General features: G+C 29.7%; 2 protein-coding genes across 2 annotated transcripts in view; both read left to right on the top strand.

Moving 5' to 3' along the window:
- LOC134716103 (ADAM 17-like protease) overlaps window positions 1-12,493 on the top strand; it is a 34,187-nt gene extending 21,694 nt beyond the window's left edge. Inside the window, exons 15-23 of the mRNA XM_063578876.1 lie at window positions 594-723; window positions 1,673-1,780; window positions 2,095-2,154; window positions 3,186-3,256; window positions 3,775-3,902; window positions 4,359-4,437; window positions 8,402-8,490; window positions 9,679-9,732; window positions 10,153-12,493. Coding sequence (XP_063434946.1) covers window positions 594-723; window positions 1,673-1,780; window positions 2,095-2,154; window positions 3,186-3,256; window positions 3,775-3,902; window positions 4,359-4,437; window positions 8,402-8,490; window positions 9,679-9,732; window positions 10,153-10,302 — 869 coding nt within the window. The 3' untranslated portion in view covers window positions 10,303-12,493. The remainder of the gene's footprint in view (window positions 1-593; window positions 724-1,672; window positions 1,781-2,094; window positions 2,155-3,185; window positions 3,257-3,774; window positions 3,903-4,358; window positions 4,438-8,401; window positions 8,491-9,678; window positions 9,733-10,152) is intronic.
- A 2,873-nt stretch (window positions 12,494-15,366) lies between these two features.
- LOC134716845 (WD repeat-containing protein 91-like) overlaps window positions 15,367-19,984 on the top strand; it is a 38,647-nt gene continuing 34,029 nt past the window's right edge. Inside the window, exons 1-5 of the mRNA XM_063579856.1 lie at window positions 15,367-15,520; window positions 17,029-17,293; window positions 17,957-18,078; window positions 18,980-19,063; window positions 19,546-19,667. Coding sequence (XP_063435926.1) covers window positions 15,398-15,520; window positions 17,029-17,293; window positions 17,957-18,078; window positions 18,980-19,063; window positions 19,546-19,667 — 716 coding nt within the window. The 5' untranslated portion in view covers window positions 15,367-15,397. The remainder of the gene's footprint in view (window positions 15,521-17,028; window positions 17,294-17,956; window positions 18,079-18,979; window positions 19,064-19,545; window positions 19,668-19,984) is intronic.

Here is a 19,984-nt window from a genome sequence, read left to right on the forward strand (position 1 = left end):
TTGCTTGCATTTATTGGTGCGATTTTCTCATTTTAGACTTAAATTTGATTTTAATTTTTGCAATATTGAGAAAGAATCTAGTTTACCTTTATTGAAAAATTTCAAAATGCGAGTTTGAATTCTTGTGATTATAACCCTGTTTCTTTTTTCACAATAATAATAACATTGCAATTATTTCTGAATTTATAGTATACATTTTGTAATGATGAGTAAAGTGTTGTATATATTTTTTCATCTATCTAAATAAAATGAATATTACTATATTAACAACACCAAAAGTTAACGCAACTGTATTTTCAGGTTCAGCATTTACTGTAAGTGTATTAAAATATCTGAAAGATTAATACTTATATGTTCAAATCATGAAAAAATGTTGATGCCGTCACGGCCACATGACAAAATTATGTCAATGAGCTGAAGGACAAAACAATGTCAGCCAATCAAAAGACACAAATTTTGATTCAATATATTTTTTTTAAAGATCTTGATTGTCTATAAAGACCTTGAATGGTTGGTATGATGCAAAAGTCAAAATATTTATAATAACAGAAATTCCAAAGTCAATTGAATTAATTTTCTTTCATTTTATAAAGCGAAATCTACCGGAGGGAGAGGACTGTGTGGAAATGGTCGTATTGATATAGGGGAGGAGTGTGATGCAGGATATGAAGGGGACTTTTGTTGTAATGCACAATGTGAACTCAGATCAGGAGCTGAGTGCAGGTTTGTTAATCTCGAAATAATTGCGTTACTGCAGATTAAGTTTTATTTGTGGAATGGTAGCTAGCTGGAGAATTGAGCCAGCCATACATTTTTTTTCAATCTCATTTTCATTTCTTAGACTTTGAAACTTAAGTTAACCAACTGACATGAAATGATTTTCCCTGAACTGACATTAATTTGTTTGTTCAAAGTCCTGTTAAACAACAGTGCATCCTATTACCTCTCTCTGTCCGTCCGTCTGTTCTGTCCATTCGTCCCTTGAATATTTTTCTTTGCATCTTTCTCAGGAACTACATTATAAGGATTTCTAAATGTATAAGTATAAGTCACCGTTTGTTTTCAGATTCATCGCTCAACAACTTCTTGTTTACCGAACACTTGCATATTTTACACTGTCAAAATTATCCATTTGCGATGGGGTTATCATCAGTGAGCAGTAGCTGGCAGTTTAACTTGTTACTCCTTGTGTCTTTTTTATGACCTAAAGTAAGTGTCTGTGAAAAGAAAACATCAAGATCTCATTAAACACAATTTTTTTTGGAATTATGTCAAAATGGCAAATCCATATTTGAAGTCAGTTTCAGTTAGATTTTGGCTTTTTGCAGACCATAAGGTCTGCAAATAGTGAAACAACAATATAAGGACTTAAGAGCTATGTTTGTGCAACTAAGTTTCAGCAGTACACCAACACAAATAATGAACAAACATGCCTGAAATTTTGGAAGAGAAGGTCAACTGTGCGGTTTGTCGCCCATCTATCGTTGCCTTCCAATGCCGAAATGCATAAAGTATCACGTTGAATATTGAAATAAGGTGAACACTTAATGCCAGGATTGTTTTACAATTAATGACTAGACTAGAATGTCCCAAGATTTAAGAACTATTATTATGTTATTCTCCTTGTAATCTGTTGTCTTCTTGATGATAATCAATTTGGTTTCTTTTTCAGTGAAATGAACTTTGCTTGTTGCAAAACCTGTAATGTTGCTCCAGCAGGGCAAAGATGCCATTCTTTAGCAGTAGATGATTTAGACTGTTTAGGGCCTTCCAATTGCACGTATCCTTTATGTGAAATAATTATGATTGTTTTTTAAATATTAAATTACTGTTTTTAGTTAATTTGATACCTCACTAGGAAAGTGGATTTTTTAATTTACTCAAGTTGTTCACTTTTAAAATTATATAAGATTACCGAGATTGCAACAGTTACCTAAAGGAAAAAAGGGGGAAGTGCTGAATCCTGTATTGAGTCATTTGAAAATGTATATAAAGATAAAATTTCACAGAGGAAAGAGTAAAAGTAAAATGCAGAATGAACCTTCTAAATAAAATGTCGTCTTTTATTATTATATAGTTCCTTGACTCTCTTAGAGGAATAGACTTTAAATGTCCAGCACCAATTAAGCTATCGGGTAATGGTTGTCAGGATGGGTAAGTATTTATTTCACAAATAATTACATTACATGTATATTTCATTAGAATCTGTTAGTTTGATTGGCCTACAAGTATCATGTGTCATTCAAAAAATAACCTCCATATTAAAATGAAATGTTACATTTGCGATGATAAGTGCTTGCACATAAAAGTTCACAGGTAAATATAAGAAAGAACATAAAATCTTGGTCTTAGCATAAAATTGTAATTATAAAAAAAAAACATTTTTGATTGAGGTGCTTCTGCGATTCACAGGAAATGTGCTTCAGCCAACACTGACACCCCCAAAAAATACTAAAATAAGCATTGATTTCTTCTATAGTTTTCTTCTATTAAAGAATGTTAGTACATATAGAGGATTTTACTTTGCCATTTAAATTTTTCTAATTCAAAACCACTTTACTAGACTGTACATGTTGAAAATACATTCCATATAAAAACCAGAATCCAGAACAATGAAGAAGCAAGTAAAATCTTCTTTCAGTAGTATTACTAGTTGTTTGTAACTGATTATTGTTTATTGCATAAAGTCAACATGCCTTATAGATAAATAAGGGCTTTTCCAGAATTAATTGTAAGTGAGGAGAAGGCACTTTTATTAAAATTTGATGGATGTGGTTATTAAAGAAAGATAGTCTGTACATTTAAGTAAAAAATCCAATTTAAAAATGTATGCATGAAAGTGCCTTCCTCCCCCTGCAATACATTTATTTTTGGAACAGCCTAAGCAAATTGTAACCTTTTAAACTTGAAAATTATTATTACAAAAAAGTCCAAAGTGTGCTTTGGCCCTTTTTTGTTAGTTTCAAAATCCAAACAAAAACAACTCATGATCCAAAAAAACATTTTTATAAACCAAAATAAGTTTGTTTTGTTTTAACTAAAATGCTTAAAATAATTTCTTCTCTATAGTATGACATCATTATTCATTATTCAATTGAGAAGGGAAAAAAACCAACAAACATAAGATAATAAAAACATATCATAATAATATTTTGTCTTCAAAACTTAGTTTTTTTTTTTTTTAGTGGCACCTGTAAGGATGGAGTATGTCTTGATATTTGCCAGTCAAAAGGCAAAATTAGCTGTATTTGTTTAGGTAAACAAAAATAACTCTAAGAAAAAGAAAGATTTAATAAAAAAATATTTATTTTTATGTGGTAAAAATATACTTTATAACTTATCCCTGTTTTAACAGAAGTTACAATTTTAGAACCTGTTTTTCACTTAATTTTTTTTTCTAAAATTCTTCAATGACTTTAACCTGATGACAATTTTTTCTATGTTTCCTGTAGTCAGATTGTTTTATTTTGAAGATCTGCTCTAAGTAACTGCCTGAAAATATTGTACCTGTATTTTTTTCTTTAACAAGTACAGTTACCTCTTGTCTTGAAATTTCTGATGAGTCAAATTTTGTTGTTGTCCCAAACTATGTTCCATATAAATATATGTCTTTCCACTACTGATAGTTATTTAAATGTGTTATTGGAATCTCAGACTTTTCACCTTTTTAAGATGGGGCCATTTTTGTCGTTTTGACACATCTAGTTTGAAGAGTGGTATCTAAACTCAATTGTGCTTTGTAAACGTATTTGTACATCTTCATATTGTTTTAAGGTACAGATTCCTGTAAACAGTGTTGTGAAGACAGTAATGGAGGTTGTAAACCAACAACCAATAATAATGGAATGAATCAGTATCATCAAAATGGGAGGCCTTGTGCAGAAGGATTTTGTGATGGTAGAGTGAGTATAATGTTCAGATGATAGTTAATATTGTAACTGTCTAATTTTAGAAGTAAATATTCTTAAAGAATAAATTGTGTTGATTTAATGTTGTTTGCTAAATGTCTAGTGGCAAGTTTTTCATATATATTCAGTATGAGAACATTCTAGAAAGATCATTGCTGCATATCTTTACATCCTGCACATCATATTCCTCCTCAGCATGCATGTTAATGGTGGACATCAAAAGACAAAATTCTTATCAGTAACATAGTAGAGTGGAAAGGGGAAAAGGGCGGGAATTGGTTAACTACAGAGATCGATTGATTGTTGTTTACTTTATGTTCTGTCACAAATAAATACAGAAAATCACCATATATAGTGGATAATAAATATTTCTGAGGAAATTCTGTGTCCAACAATGAAGACAAGCTGTATATAAATGTTGTATGTAACTTTCAAGTTTGTTTTTTTTAGGGAAATTGTGAAAAGTCAGACCCACCTTTGATTAAAAGATTGTTTAGTGTGCTTGATTACTTCTCTGTAGATAAAATTGGTATGTATATTGTAAAACAAACTTGTTCAATCAGTTGAATACACAATCCGTTGTAATTTTTCACCAAGCAAGTCAAAGTCAAAAGGACTTTAAAAATACACTTTTCAAAATGTCATTTTTACTTTGATTCCTGGGCATATTTATGCAGCTGTCTCATTCAATTTGTTATTTAGTTTATTAATTCTTTCAATCTTGAAATAGGTTATATTTGTATTCAGAGGTTGATTAGCAAATTGTTGATAGTTTCCTTGTAAGATTTATTTAAAACTTTTTTATAGTCTAGGCAGCTTGACATAGGCTACATACTCTTATGATTGAACAGTTTTTCCAGTTATTCATCATTTGAAGTTTCTGATTAGATGATTATGTAGGAAATAATTTGAAATTTGAAAATACTGACCATTAAAAATACAAATGTAGTTGATTTTCAACTTTGATACAGTTTTTTGTTGTTAATAAAACATTATACATGTTTATTGCCTTATATACATCCTTTATAAAATAAAATATAGCCAATTTTAAGTTTCTATCTAAATTGAGTGCTATTCAATCAATTGAATGAAAGGAAGTGTACCTTTTGCTATTTTCATCTGAATTCTACTTAAATATATTATTCTATTATTTCTTGTGATAAGGTGACCATGGCTGATGATGTAACATAAAAAAAACATGACATTTTGTTTAAAGGGAAACTTCGCAAAAAAATCAAAAATTGATATTATGTCCATTCTGTATAAAAATGCTCAAATTTATAAATATTAAAGTTTTTTTCCGCTAGATAAGAGATCACCATCGATTTTAAATTTTGAGTATCAGTTATCTTCGTTCCGCCATTTTGTTATCTTGTCCAAATAAAAATCACGATATGTCTATAAACCACAAAGAAACAAAACTACAGTAACCGATGTAGTCGTAATTACGTGTCGATATCTTGTCAATCGTACGGTTGTTTTATCTGACTAACTAACTTGATACGGAAAATGTTCTTATTTTTTTTAATAACCATATAGTCTGTTATTTTTAAACTGTTAATATTATTAAATTAGTTAAAAAGTCAAAGTTCAAATCATAGATAAGTGTTCCGTGAAAATTGTTTTCGAAAATCTAATTCGTTCATAATTCAAGTAATATACTTTATTCAAATAAATTAGGATCTTCGCTCCACTGATCACCCGCATGGCTTAAGGTATTACTCCCAAAGGTATTGTGAGGGGTGTAAGGTGACACGTCCAGGTATTCAAGCGATTTCCTGTCGGACTTTCAAGTTCATGCATCGTTTCACTTCTGTAGGTATTGATCAGTGTACACGGCCGATAACTTATAAATTTCCATTTTGAACTATCAGGTGCATGTATAATATACATCTCTGTCTTGCGTGTCCGAAAGTGATATAATATACTAGTCATTACTTAACTCATACGCTTGTTTATAAATAAAATTTCTGGTGTAAAGAATATTATTTATAAAAAAAAAATGATACCAAAAAAAAAATTAAAAAAAAAAATTGAAGATATACAAATATACGTATTTTTTCCAAGGGGTTAATTTGGGAAAATCAAAGAACATATATTTGTATTATATGTCTCAGGGAATATGTAATATTTACTCGTTGTCAATAGCAAAGGACATAGTTGGATCATTCCAGAAATGTTGATTAAAAAAAATGTGCGCACTTGTCGACGATTCGTTTATACGCCCGGATAGAAAGTTACGGAACTACAGCGCAATTTAAAATATATACATGTATACATTGAACATAAGAAAGAAACATACATTTTGTGCAAATTGGGGTAAAAGTTTTGTAAATAGACTAGTCCACGTATACCAACAGTATGTAATCATCCAATTCGATAGACTATTGTATACCAAAAGAAGAAGAAGAAGAGGACCAATTTGATTTAAATACAGGTCGATCTATAACTTGCTTTGGTTCATCGAAGTTATGAACATAGTAAAATCACAGATTTATATATCAATTAGATTGTTCTCGAATAAAGAAAGAAATTCGTCATCACCACAATTGTTCCGACATATGCAACTGGACGTACACTAATAATCCCCGAGGGATGTGAATATTTTCTAGGAAAGCTATTGAGTATTAAAGTTTCAAATCATTTTCGGGATTTATTTTCTTTCTTGATATTCAATGACAGCAAATTTAAAGAATAAACTGCTTGTCAGATATTTGACCGCTTTCGGGGTATTCTTGCCAGTTGAACAGACTTATAATTACATTAAAAAATTGGGAAAGATGACATTAAATTTGTTGTCTTTTGTTTTTAAACATCTTTGGTCAAATAGTTATTAAGTATTGTACGTTGTGAGACGAAGACTATTTTAATAAGGACGTCCCCGATTATGATTAAATTTGGTTGACGTTTTTCACACTTGATGAAGAATATCTATTCGTAATTTTTCAATTCCATTCCAAGAAGACCTTAAATTTGCTGTCAATTTTTTAAAACTTCACAAGTACAAAAGTATTTTTTCTTTATTCGTTCATATTAATAAGTTCCGCTTCGGTAGAGTTATCTTCAGTGAGTTCCAGTTATTAATTTATACGTGGCTTTTAAAAAGTCTAAATCTAAGTGTTCTCATTCATTTATTTGCCTAATAAAGACAAATAAAAGTACTTTGGTAAAGCTATTTATAATTTCTAAGTTCTCCTTTTTATTAGACATCAATCAAGGACAAAAGGTGTAAATCATTTCAATCGGACATATGAATTAAGTTTCCCGTCTTTAACCGAAAATTGTGTATTTCTTAGTAAATTAACTTATTTGAATTCAAATAAATAATAGCACCAAATATAATTAAATAATTCCACGGCGATCAATTTTTATTTGTCACCAACTTGAATATATATTTTAAATATGTGTATTGAATGGTCCGTTGTCTTATAATTTACTGATCCGAATAGACAGTCACACCTGGCAAGGTGTGCCCGAGAGGCGTGGTTAAATACCGAAGTGCAAATAACAATTTACCTTTCAACAAGCCATCTACGAGTATTGCCACAGAACCGTGAATACACACATCGTGTCAACCAAGTCATAGCAGAGATAGTAAAAGCTCAATAAGAGTACACCAACATATTGTCTTTACAGATTATTGTACCTTACTTTGTTCACCTTATCAGTCCGAAAATACATTAATTAAAAATAAATTTATAACTTTTTGTGTTATCTACAAAAATAATTCGAATATATACGTTTAACATAGAAAATTTATCTCATGAATATGTACAATTGAACGTCTGTGCGTTTAATCTTCTTATTATCGGATGGTTATTAGATAAAGCATAAGTCATCGGCGCGCTTACGATTACGTTAAAATATGATTAAAAACCAAGACTTTTAATGATTGTATTTTAAATCCCGGCATGCAAAAACCAGGAGAAAACGTCACGACCTACAGGAAGTAGTTAATATTTTTTCATTAAATATTGAATTTCTCCTTTATTACTGCACATATAGCGATAAAACTTTGTGAATATATATATTATGTCATAATGAACATATTTAAACCATAAGTAAAAAATCGTGAATTTTCCCTTTAAACATTGAAAAAGAATGATAAAACTTTATTTTGAAATTCATTAGAGAAACAGATTCCACCACTGAATTGTGTGCTGTATGATATTTCTCCTATCTTATCTCAGCAGTTAAATTTGGGATATTTAAAACATTGAGAAAGCTTTGTTTTAAATTTTAAAATTTAACTGTTTAGGGAGGAGAAATACATTATAACATTAAATGAATATTTATTTCTCCTGTTTAAATTTCAGCTTCTGTTCTAACCAGTTTAATTTTGTTTTAACCAACTAGTGCTTTGCTTATTGTGGGAAGAATGTCATTTAATATTTTATAATAATTATTTTCAATTTTCCATAGTTTTCTATAGTATATCAACTTTAAAAGTGGTTGAAGTGGCCATGAATTGATATTTCTGTTTTGTGTTTCAGCATTATTTATGAAGAATAATTTAGTTTGGACAATACTTTTATTTTCTGCAATAGTTTGGATCATTGCAATTGTAATTATAGAACGTTATGTAAGTATAAGATTTAGAGGACATAACTTATCCAACAGACTGTCTTTCTGTATGAATATATTTCTGTAATAATGGAAGGTTTGGGCAACTGTCAATGAGTCGTCAGCTTAAAAATGCAGTTTGACAAATTTTTCTGCAAGGCATCATGTGTATTTTGTCTGTCCAGCCTTCCATCTATACCACTGGTTGTTGTTTAGTTCAGGTAATAAAGGTAAAGGTAAAAAAAATAAAAAAATAAAAATAAAAAATTGCTTCCTAATAGACAGTTGTATTGATTAGATAATATCTATAGATTTATATATTATATATTGCTATTATATTTGTGTATATTATGTTGTAAATTGGAAGTTATAAATAATAAAAATTAAATTAAAAAAAAAAAGTATGGCTTTATCAGATCATTTTAGATTTGAAAATAATTTTAATTTTGGATGTAACAATTCTTCTGATTGGCTGACAGTATTTTGTCTATCAGCTCAATGACATAATTTTGTCATGTGAGTGTGACGTCATCATCATATTTCATGATTTTCCCCGACTTCTAATGGAATTTGGAATTGTTAGGCGAGTTTTTCAGTGTGCACCACATTTTTTTTATGTTATTTCTTCATAGACGGAAACAATTATTAGGCATTCCTTAAATATTTATTTTGTGCTGTTAAAAATGAGAGACTTTCAACTCTGCCATTATTCTTTTCCTAAGTTGTATCACCTGATTGAGTGGAAGATAGCCAAAAAAAAATTAAAAAGGTTTAAATTTTTTCAAGTTTTCAGTGTCAACATCCATGTTGTAAAAAGGTGTACACCATGAAGATTATGTATTGTGTCTTTCTTGAGTTATGTCATATTTTAGTTTTTGATTTTTTGCTAAACCAAGTCATCTGTTGTGAGTAAATATTTCCATGTCTATATTTCTTCATCCACTGACAGACGGTGACCTAAAGGTTCATAAATCTGCTCATATAGACTGTTGTTTTCAAATACATGTATTTGATTGTAGAAATGTGCATCTGGTGCAGAAAAATGTGTACCAATTATGTTGTTACATGTTAAAAAAAAGCTTAAAACAGATTAAATGGAGTGAAGAAGTTTAAAATTAGTTATCTGAATTTTATTTACCATTACAGAATATACAAATATCAGGTAAAAAGCATTTACAGAAAATATGATTTTCAATTATTTTTTCAGGATCGAAAGAAATCTGAAGAAGATAAAGAAAGTAGGGATGTAATGGATCCAATGGTGATTACTTTTATGATGTGTACATTTTTTCAATCAGGCATTAATTAAATTTTTTTTTTATTTTTTTTTAAAGAAACAAAGAGAAATATTCATGGTACAATAAATTGCAATAACCACCAAAACTCACTGAATTATTGTGTTTGTCTGAAAATAGTTTATGAAAAGTAGAATTACAATAGTCCATTGAGCATAACATTCTATAATCCTATCCATGAAGCTTTTAATTTTTTAAATGTTTTTTTTTTTTTTTTTTTTTTTTTTATAAAGTTTATGTGATAATTGTAGCAAAATTGTTATCTGTCAACATAAAATCAATGGTCAAGAATGTAGGCAAGACATTTCTGTGTGTGCACTCTTTTTTAAACATAACTATGCTTTTGTGCTACCATTACATAATTTTACAATTATTTTTTTTTTCAGGGGAGGGGAGCAAGAGTACTTCTTCGTAGAGATGATCGTGCCATAACAAATTTAGGCACTAGAATTCTTAAACCACGTATGAGACGTGACAGAGGAAGAGCAGAACTAGATGAAGACCTAGCAGCAGAGTCTGGTTTTCACAGACTTTAGAATTGTAAATTGAAATGAAGTTTTGCTCAACAAGGCAGTTCATGATAGTGTTTGGATTGATGCTAATGAACTTAACTATGGCAATATTTATCTCAGCAATATGTTTTACAAGTTGATTTTTGTAAATTTTGTTACTTCACTGATCTTCTAGATACAAAATTGTGAGTTATTTGCACAGGCTGCCCATGTCTCTTTTGTCCTTTTCTGTTCTTAAAATACACTTAAATGTAGCAGAAAATATTTTGAGATAAACTTCTTTGCTAATTGATTGCTAGTAAAAATACTTTTTATGACTTTGATAATTCAGTTAATTAGCAAGTTATGTTTCAATCATTTATTTAATTATTTAAAATGATAAATGTCACTTTCCAAAATAGCCCACTATATAATGTTTAATTCAAAGAAAGCAGGATGGATTTAGGAAATATCATTCAAGCTATGTTAGCTTGATTACTTTTTACAGATACCAATTTTTTCAAATATTTTTTTTACTTTGATTTCTATTTTGGGGGTAAATATCCAAGGAATATAATTTTGTTAAGTTATAGAGTAATTTAATCTTTTTCTATTGTAAATTTATAGACATAAACAACGAAATATTTGTTTAAACAAGGCTTACTATGTTCTGATGAGGATTTGACTAAAAATTTGACAATCCTGAAGGATGATCATAAAAATTTTTAATAATATAAAAAATGAAAAAGAAAAAAAAACATGTATTACTAAACGCTTCAGAAGATGAACTTATAAATTCTTACCTCATTCTTGTGAAAGTGTTTCACCATATTCAGTGTCTATTTACGAGAATGACAAAAATGTGATTGTGCAGTATTAATTGTTTGTACCTCATTTATTTGTTTTGGCAGCAAAGATCATGCATATTTAACATAATTTTACAGACAGAAAAAAATTGCAACCGAATTGAGTTTAACTTTGGTCTATTTTCAGTATAATCTTCCACTAGAAATTCTTAAAATCTAAACAAAATGGATGATACTATTATTTTTAAAAATAGAATTTTTTCACCTACAAAATTGTGGCGTAAGAAAAATGTATATATTTGCCTATGATGACACATTTGACTGTTACATCAGAAAGAAGATTTGTCAAGTTTTGGTCATTTGTAAAAGGATAATATTACCCAATATTTACAATATTGTTTTATTTGATATCCAGTGTAAAATTTAAAAACAGTGATTCAACTAGGTTTCTGGATTTTCATGATTAATTCTATTTATATTTAAGAATATTTTCAGCACTTTCTTTGAGAAATCAACTAAAATTTACAAATTTCATCAGGAGTCTCAATGCATTTACATAAAAGAGTGGGCAAATGATTGGTGCCTAACTGAATGATGATTTTGATTTCTAATACTTGACATATTTTGAAGGATGTTTATGCATATAGATTTTTATTCATTGAATTTTAAAGAGAAAATATATGTCATTTTGAAATGCAAGAATTTTTAATCAAGACATGACATGAATTTTTTAATCTTCATTTATCAAGCCTCAGATATCATTTTGTTTTTGTTTTTATTAAGAGTTCTGTGGATGGAGAGAATGGTTTTTTTTTTTTAATTTATGGTCTTTCATTATGAAAACAAGGGTTTAGATGCTTTATTTTTCCTTGTCTGTCACTGATTTGAAATAAGTATCTCTTTGACCATATTAATTTGTCCTTGTTTTCAAAATTCCAATAGGGAACATACTTTATATAATTAATTTGATTAACATATAACAATTATATCAAATTTTGTATAATGTCAGCCTCATAATGTAACACCCTACATATATAAACCTAACAAATTGTATACAATATGTTCTTAAGTGTGTCCTAGTAGTTTTTTGGTGAACATTTCTGTATTATTATAAAATCAAACAAGATAAGAAACATTACTGCTACTTTAGTATTCATCAACTTTTAAATATGTATCAAATTTATAAAAAATCTCTACCTGAGGTAGGTATGACATACACCTACCAAAATAAAACTTTGAACTTTATGACATAAACCTAATAAGAAGTGAAATTGTGCCATATTTGCATCAGAACTTTTCCCCACTTTTAATTCATAGTTACATGAGTATCATAAACCATAATTTTCTAATGTGCAATTTTTCATTGTGAGGTTGTGCTATTCATAAGAGTTTTAATTTATATTTCACCTAGTTTTCTTGTATGCATTGAGTGTTACCCCAGATGCACAATAGCGGCAAAATATCAATTCATTTAATTATGTAAACTGGAATTATTTATTTTTGCAACAGATTCATATACTGTGGATTCATTATTATTTGTTGGATATCAATTTTCGTGGTATTCGTGGGAACAGGTAAACCACGAAATTAAATGTTCAACGAATATCTCATTTTCTATAGGCTAGTAAGCAGATTTCTGCAAAACCACGAATTCAAATATCCACGAACATGCATATTTTCCTTAATCCACGAAAATTGGTACCCACGAAAATAAATGAATCCACAGTATGCCTTATTTTTTTCATGCACAATTGCATTTGCTCAGAATAAATGAATGTAAGAGTCTGTGACCAACTTAATTCCTTATTGTAGTTTTATTTTTCTTAAATAGTATCAACCAAGAGAAATATCCTCCTTGCACTAACAATTTTGTTTTACACCCCCTATCTCAAATAATTTGGGCACCAAACTCCATTTAATCTTCCATCTTTTATTTCCAGGTTTAGCTGTTAACAGGAATTTCATTCTGCCTACATTAGCATATTATTTTTATTGTAATAGCATAACAATTTGTCTGGATTTTAATATTTTGGTGGGTACTAATTTTTGTGGATTGAAGCGACATTGTATTTTCAAGGATATTTCAGGTCTTTTTAAAGCCAAAGTATGCATACAACCCTATAGAAAATGTGTGCTTCATTGAATATCTAAATTTCTTGTTTGCCTTTACCCTCTAAAACCAAGAAAAGTAATACATGTATCCCACAAATAATATTAAATCCCCAGAAGGTTAAATATTAGTTTTGTTTCATGTACCTTGTTTGACTAAATTAACAAAAATGTATGAATGAGTTCATATCAAATTCTGTTTCAATTTGGTCAAAATACTTTTTAAGGAATTATTGTACTTTTTCATATCTTACTTATTGGGGAAAGGAACATGTGTGTTGAAATAATATATCTAAGTTTCTTACTCTTTTGATGGAAAATCCTGAAATATTTGTCACTGGATGTTAAGCAAATAACAATCAAGCAATCAATTGTTTACCATTGGTGGTTTGTATTCACTGATTGCAGTGGTGAGTTAATGCATCACATGTTTGCTCATATATTTATTTTATATTTTTATACATTTTTAGATTTTCTATCATTATAGACACCTTTTTCAATGTTCTATGTATACAATTGCTATCATGTTTATTTGATCTATTTATTTCTATGTTTATTCATTGTTTTATGAAATAAAATACTGATAAATGATTACATTGTGTTACTGTCTGTAAAAATTGTCAATGATACCAGACTTTTAATGATGTATGCCTGACATGTGTTTCATCTACAAAAGACTCATCAGTGAAACTATGCTCCCACCCCTTTGAAAAACTAAATGGTTGTCACCTTACAGAAGAAATATGATTCTCAATCTTGTTTGGTTTCTTGTTTAGGCTAAAGAAATAGCAAGCTATGAAAATTGACTGGTTACAGTATATAACAGTCTAGTAAATGTAATGAAAAAAAATATTTATCAAAAATTAGTTTACTTTACACATGTTTTGTTCTATATTTATGGGGTTTGGACAGCCAAAGTCTAATAATCTGAAATGGAAGTTTTCATATCCATATCAAAGCTTTAATTATATTTGTGTTTCTGTTACCAAGATGATTTTTCCCCAAAATTACATGAAAAATAAAATTACCTAGAGCTGGAGTTGGATGATTTTAAATTCCTTTGAAAATAAGTAACTCGTTGAATAATTACTGTGGATCTGAGACTAAAATAATACATATAACTATGTGATATAGTAGTCTCAGTGTGGATTCATTATTATGAGTTGGATACGGTCATACCAATTTTTGTGGATTTCGTGGGTACAAGTTAACCACAATTTCAAATGTTCAACCAATTAAAAATTTGTTTATGGCTTTGTGTGCACATATTTGCAAAACTTTAAAATCAAATATCCACAAAAATTGATACCCAAGGAATATAAATGAACTCACAGTATTATCTTATTCTCTAAGAGCTCAGTCTAAGAGTTATATGGTTTCCAACCTACAAACATGGTTGAATTGATGTTTTATTTGGTCACTCTTTGAATATTTTTTAATATCTGATTTCTTAGATTGGTTCTTGTCAATATTACATTACAAAAAGATGTTATACATTGTTGTAATTAGGATAAAATACCTATAATGAGCGCACCTAGCCAAAAGAGTGAAGTGATTTTTTCATTACTTCACGTCCATTGTCATCTGTTAATTTTCATAAGTAATCTGGGGGCCCACTGACTGCCTAAGAGAGGGCCAGCTCCAGTCGTGTTCAGTGATTCCTTATATAATTAACCAAATTTTACCCACAAAAAGGGGGGGGGGGGCAGAAAAAAACCCTAAATATGCCTTTGCTATAAACCTAAAAAATACTGCAGAATTTTGATGCAAAATAAAAAATAAAAAAAAAAGCATGTTGTTATTGCTTCAAACATTTTTACTATAGTGTCTCTGCTTTATTAAGGATTTTTCAAACAAAACCTTGGCTTCTGTAAACTAAAAATATATTAATTTATATGATATGCAAGACATTTTTTTGTCCTATTTAGTTTCCTTTACATGATACTAAAATTGAGAAAGGAAATGGTGAAGATGTCAAAGCGACAACCACCCGACTACATGTTTCAGATTTCTTTGTAGATTTTTTATTTATTTTTTTTGTGTTCGAGTTTTTTATTTTGACATTTGATATAATTTAGAACATTAAGGGATTTGGTCTCTCTGATTTTGATTTATCATAGAATACGATATTTTGTATTTTGCAAAAAAAAACATAATTCCCGCGTAATTTAATAACAGAGTAGCCTCCCATAATTTTCGGAAGCCCTCGTGAGTTAACAATAATAATGGCTTCTGCTACTGGGAGGGTTGATGAATTAGTGAAAGATTATTTAATTTATCGTGGTTTGACGACCACATATAGAACATTTGAAGCAGAGTTAAAAAACGAGAAAGAAAAGGGTCTCCGAGTAAATATTTTTGATTTCGTGATAATTTTAACAATGAAATCATAAACAAGTGAAAACTCTCAGTTTCGATCTTGTTATTGTTATCATAATGTTAGCTTCCTCACTGACACTGACCTTACTCACCCAGCTCAGTATTATTTCCGTGTTTGAATGTTCAATGGACTGGTCTTGTAATTGATATATACATAAATAAGTCCGTTTGTTTTCTCGTTTGAATTGTTTTACACTGACATTTTGGGGCCTTTTACAACTGACTATGTGGTATGGACTTTGCTCATTGTTGAAGGCCGTACGGTGACATATAGTTGTTAATTTCTGTGTCATTTGGTCTCTTGTGTAGATCTGTCCCATTGGCAATCATATATACATCTTTTTTTGCATGTACATCACATGACACTGCAATGTAAAAAAAAACCAACAATGTTGAAATGATAGCCAGTAGGCATCACAGAAAACAAATTACAAGCGCCTTCAAGATGTCATTTGGACTTGTACAAATCTCACAAAATCCTGTGGGAGTTCCCAAACTTAGGTACTTCAGAGGAGCAAACTGATCCTGCTCCATGTGTGGCACCCATCGTGTTGCTCATGCAAGTACAAATCCAGTGTTAACTGAGTCTAATTCATTTATAGGTCTTAGGACAGGATTATTGTTATGATTATTCAGTAATAGTCTATTATTTTCCTTGGTCGGTGGATTATAAATTCAAATAAAAACTCCTATCTTGGCATTAAAATTGATTGGACTTCAACCTCATCAAAACTAACTTGACCAAAAACTTTAATCTGAAGTCAGACAGACAAACGGACAAATGAATAATCATAACAATAATCCTGTCCTAAGACCTATAAATGAATTGGACTCAGTAAATACTGGATTTGTACTAAGTGCTAGTGGTGTGTTGGTATACTACAATGTATGGACACATTTCTATAAACAAGAAAGAATACATAACAAGAATGTGTCCATAGTACACAAATGCCCCACTGGCACTATCATTTAACATGTTTAATGGGCTGTGAAATTGGGTTCAATACTCTAATATGGCATTAAAGTAAGAAAGATCATATCATAGGGAACATGTGTACTAAGTTTCAAGTTGATTATACTTCAACTTCATCAAAAACTACCAGTACCTTGACCAAAAACTTTAACCAAAACTTTATCCTGAGCTTCACACTATCTTTTTCTTTGTTCAGTGGACTGTGAAATTTGGGTCAATACTTTAATTTGGCATTAAAATTATTAAGTTAGGGTGAAAGATTTTTTATCCTGTTTAGTTCCTTTACTATATAGAAAGTTAAAGATTCAAACTAACTTTAATATCAACTTCTTTGCATATTTTTCATTTTTTTTATTTTAAAAGCATGCACATTGTTTTATAACTTTTTACTTCAATGATGAATTTCAACAGAAATTATACATTACCTTTCAATAAACATGATAAATTGATGTGGTTTTTATTCATTTCTACAGAATGTTAATAAACATTTGATTTTTTTTCTAGGCTGATCGTATTCTAGAACAATTACAGACATATGTTGTAAACTATGATCTTTCTAATTTACGAGAATATTGGAGTTACTTGAATCAAAGACTATTTAGTCGTCTTGAAACAAGGTACTTAAGCAGTGTACGGAAATTAGAAGTTGGATTGTTAAAGTTTTATCTGGTCAATGCTCAACAACTTAACAGACATGACAGAGTGACTGATTTCTTTGAAAAGATGACACCAGAATTACAGAATCAGGCAGAATTTAAAGACTGGTTTGGTATGTTTTCATTTTCACTTTGATATACTTATATGAGCAACAACTTAGTAATGTTTCATGCTTCATTATGAACCAGACAGACTGGGAAATCAGTACATTTTTTGTCATAAAAAAAATTAGGATAAGTTAAAAAAGTGGATGTAATACTGAAATATATACCAGTAACCAATCTGATTAAGAATAATAAAGAGATTTATTCTTACTTGTATGTTTGGCCTATGGGAGTCCTAGTTCACAAAAGAGAGGCAAAAGATACCAAAGGGACATTCAAATTCATAAGACAAAAAATAAACTGACAATTGAACAACAGTACACAGAACACAACATAGAAAATTAAACTGAGCAACACGAACACAACATTCAAAATAATGGATCACAGTAATTGATTTTAATCAGATTGATATGAGTATATATGTATTTATATAAACTAAAACTGGGGGGAAACATATCCACTATAACAGGAAAACAACATAACAGAAACACTGATGGCAACAAAATCAAACGCATAAAAACAAACTATTTGATAACAACTGCCATATTGCTCCCTTGGTATATAGGACATTCTAAGTAAAAATGGGGGGTAGAACCATAAAATCTTTTAATGAAACCATATGAAAAAAATAAAAAATATTTAATCACTAACTTTTTTAATTAATTTTTCAGCCTTTGCCTTTATGAAGAATCCTGAAGAACACAGTAATTTCTCTATGTATTTCACCAAGCAGTGGCAAGATACATTCTTCCTATCGCTTTATAACTTTTTAAGTGTTATAATACAGACCATGCATATCCTTTGTGTTGTACAAAATTTCACATTTACAGTTTTTGACTCGTACAATTTACAGACTCGAACTCAGGACCTCTGTGCTACAGGGCAGCACATTAACCGACTGAGCTAAAGAAGTACTTGTTAAGCTCATCCGCTTATGACTGACTAAGTATCTACCACATGTTCTAAGGGAAGCAATCCCGTCACACAACAAAATGTGGACATCTAGAGTGAAAATAAACTTGATAGATACACAGTACATACATTCATATTTTAAAGATGCACAGTACATGTTTTCATACTTTTAAGAAGTTCTGTACATGTTATCATACTTAAGATGTACACACAGTACATTTTTTCATACTTTTAAGAAGTTCTGTACATCTTTTGATACTTTTAAGAAGTTCTGTACATGTTTTGATACTTTTAAGAAGTTTTGTACATGTTTTGATACTTTTAAGAAGTTCTGTACATGTTTTGATACTTTAAAGATGTACAGTACATGTTTTCATACTTTTAAGAAGTTCTGTACATGTTATCATACTTGAAGGATGTACAGGATATGTAATTATAATTGAATGATGTACAATAGATATAAGAAGATGGGGTATGAGTTTCATTGAGACAACTCTCCATCCAAGTCACAATTTGTAAAAATATACCAGTATAGGTCAAAGTATGGTCTTCAACACATAGATTTGGTTTACACTGAACAGCAAGCAATAAAGGGCCCCAAAAATGACTAGTGTAAAACCATTCATAGGAAAATGTATTCATTATTGAAAAATATAAATTATACTTAAAAGATCATCATGATTTATTAATCAAACACATTTCTGATTTCTTTATAAATGTTATGCTTCTGTTTAAAATGGTTCTCAGACTTTCTCAGATTTTGTTGACCTTAACATTTATCACCATCACCAGTTTTATTGAACTTTGACATTGAACACAAAAGGATGAAAGATTTACAAGAAGAAAATGAAAAACTGAAACAACAGGTATGATAACATATTTGAGGGACACAAAGGGGGAGTATCTGCAGGTAAGAATTCAAAAAACATTGCTATTTCACGATAAATGAACAATTTAAAATGTCTTTCACGTTGATCTTTCAACAGATTTCTCAAAACAAAGTGAATTACGAACCTTTTTCACAGCTGCATGTGAAATAAAAATGGCAAAACATTTTGCACGAAAATAACCCTTAACCACCCTCATATTTAGTATTTGGGGAATTGAAATTCAAGATCTTGGTAGGTTTTACTTTCAGATTTAAGATTTTCATATATTATCGCTATAATGTTGTAACTTGATATTCACATATCCTTGATGAAACGTGTCTAATAAATTTAACAGTTAGAATATTCATTTGTTGGCTTTGAAGTAAGAATGTTACGAATCCCTGTAAAAAAATAAGTTCCTAAAATCCTTTAATAGCTTTGTAATGTATTTGAAAATGATTTTTTTTTATCTGTTTCAGTTGAGGTTTAACAACCAGCCTGTCAGTGCAATACCAAAGAGATATGATTCTGAATCATCAGAAGGTTTAAACAGAACAGCTAATTCACTGGAATTGGTATATGATTTTTCTGGATTTGAAGAGTAAGTATTGATGGTGTCTATAATTCCCAATTAACATCACATAGAACAAATCATCAGAGATTAAATAAACAACACCTTTTAGGAAGTTGATATTAAATTTAAAAGCAGTATAATGTTATTTTTTCCCCATTTCAGATGTCCTATGAATTTCATTTGATTTATGTAAAATATGATAATGAATCAGAATCTGAAGATAGATGGGATTTTACATAGTTGAGGAATTAAAAAAAATCAATTTCCCATCTTGTAACTATGTTTGGCGTTAATTACTGGTGAGTGACATCTAGACCAAATCAGAATGTTCAAAACAATTAAAC

Source organism: Mytilus trossulus, chromosome 4 (genome assembly GCF_036588685.1).
Source record: "Mytilus trossulus isolate FHL-02 chromosome 4, PNRI_Mtr1.1.1.hap1, whole genome shotgun sequence".
Lineage (NCBI taxonomy): Eukaryota > Metazoa > Mollusca > Bivalvia > Mytilida > Mytilidae > Mytilus > Mytilus trossulus.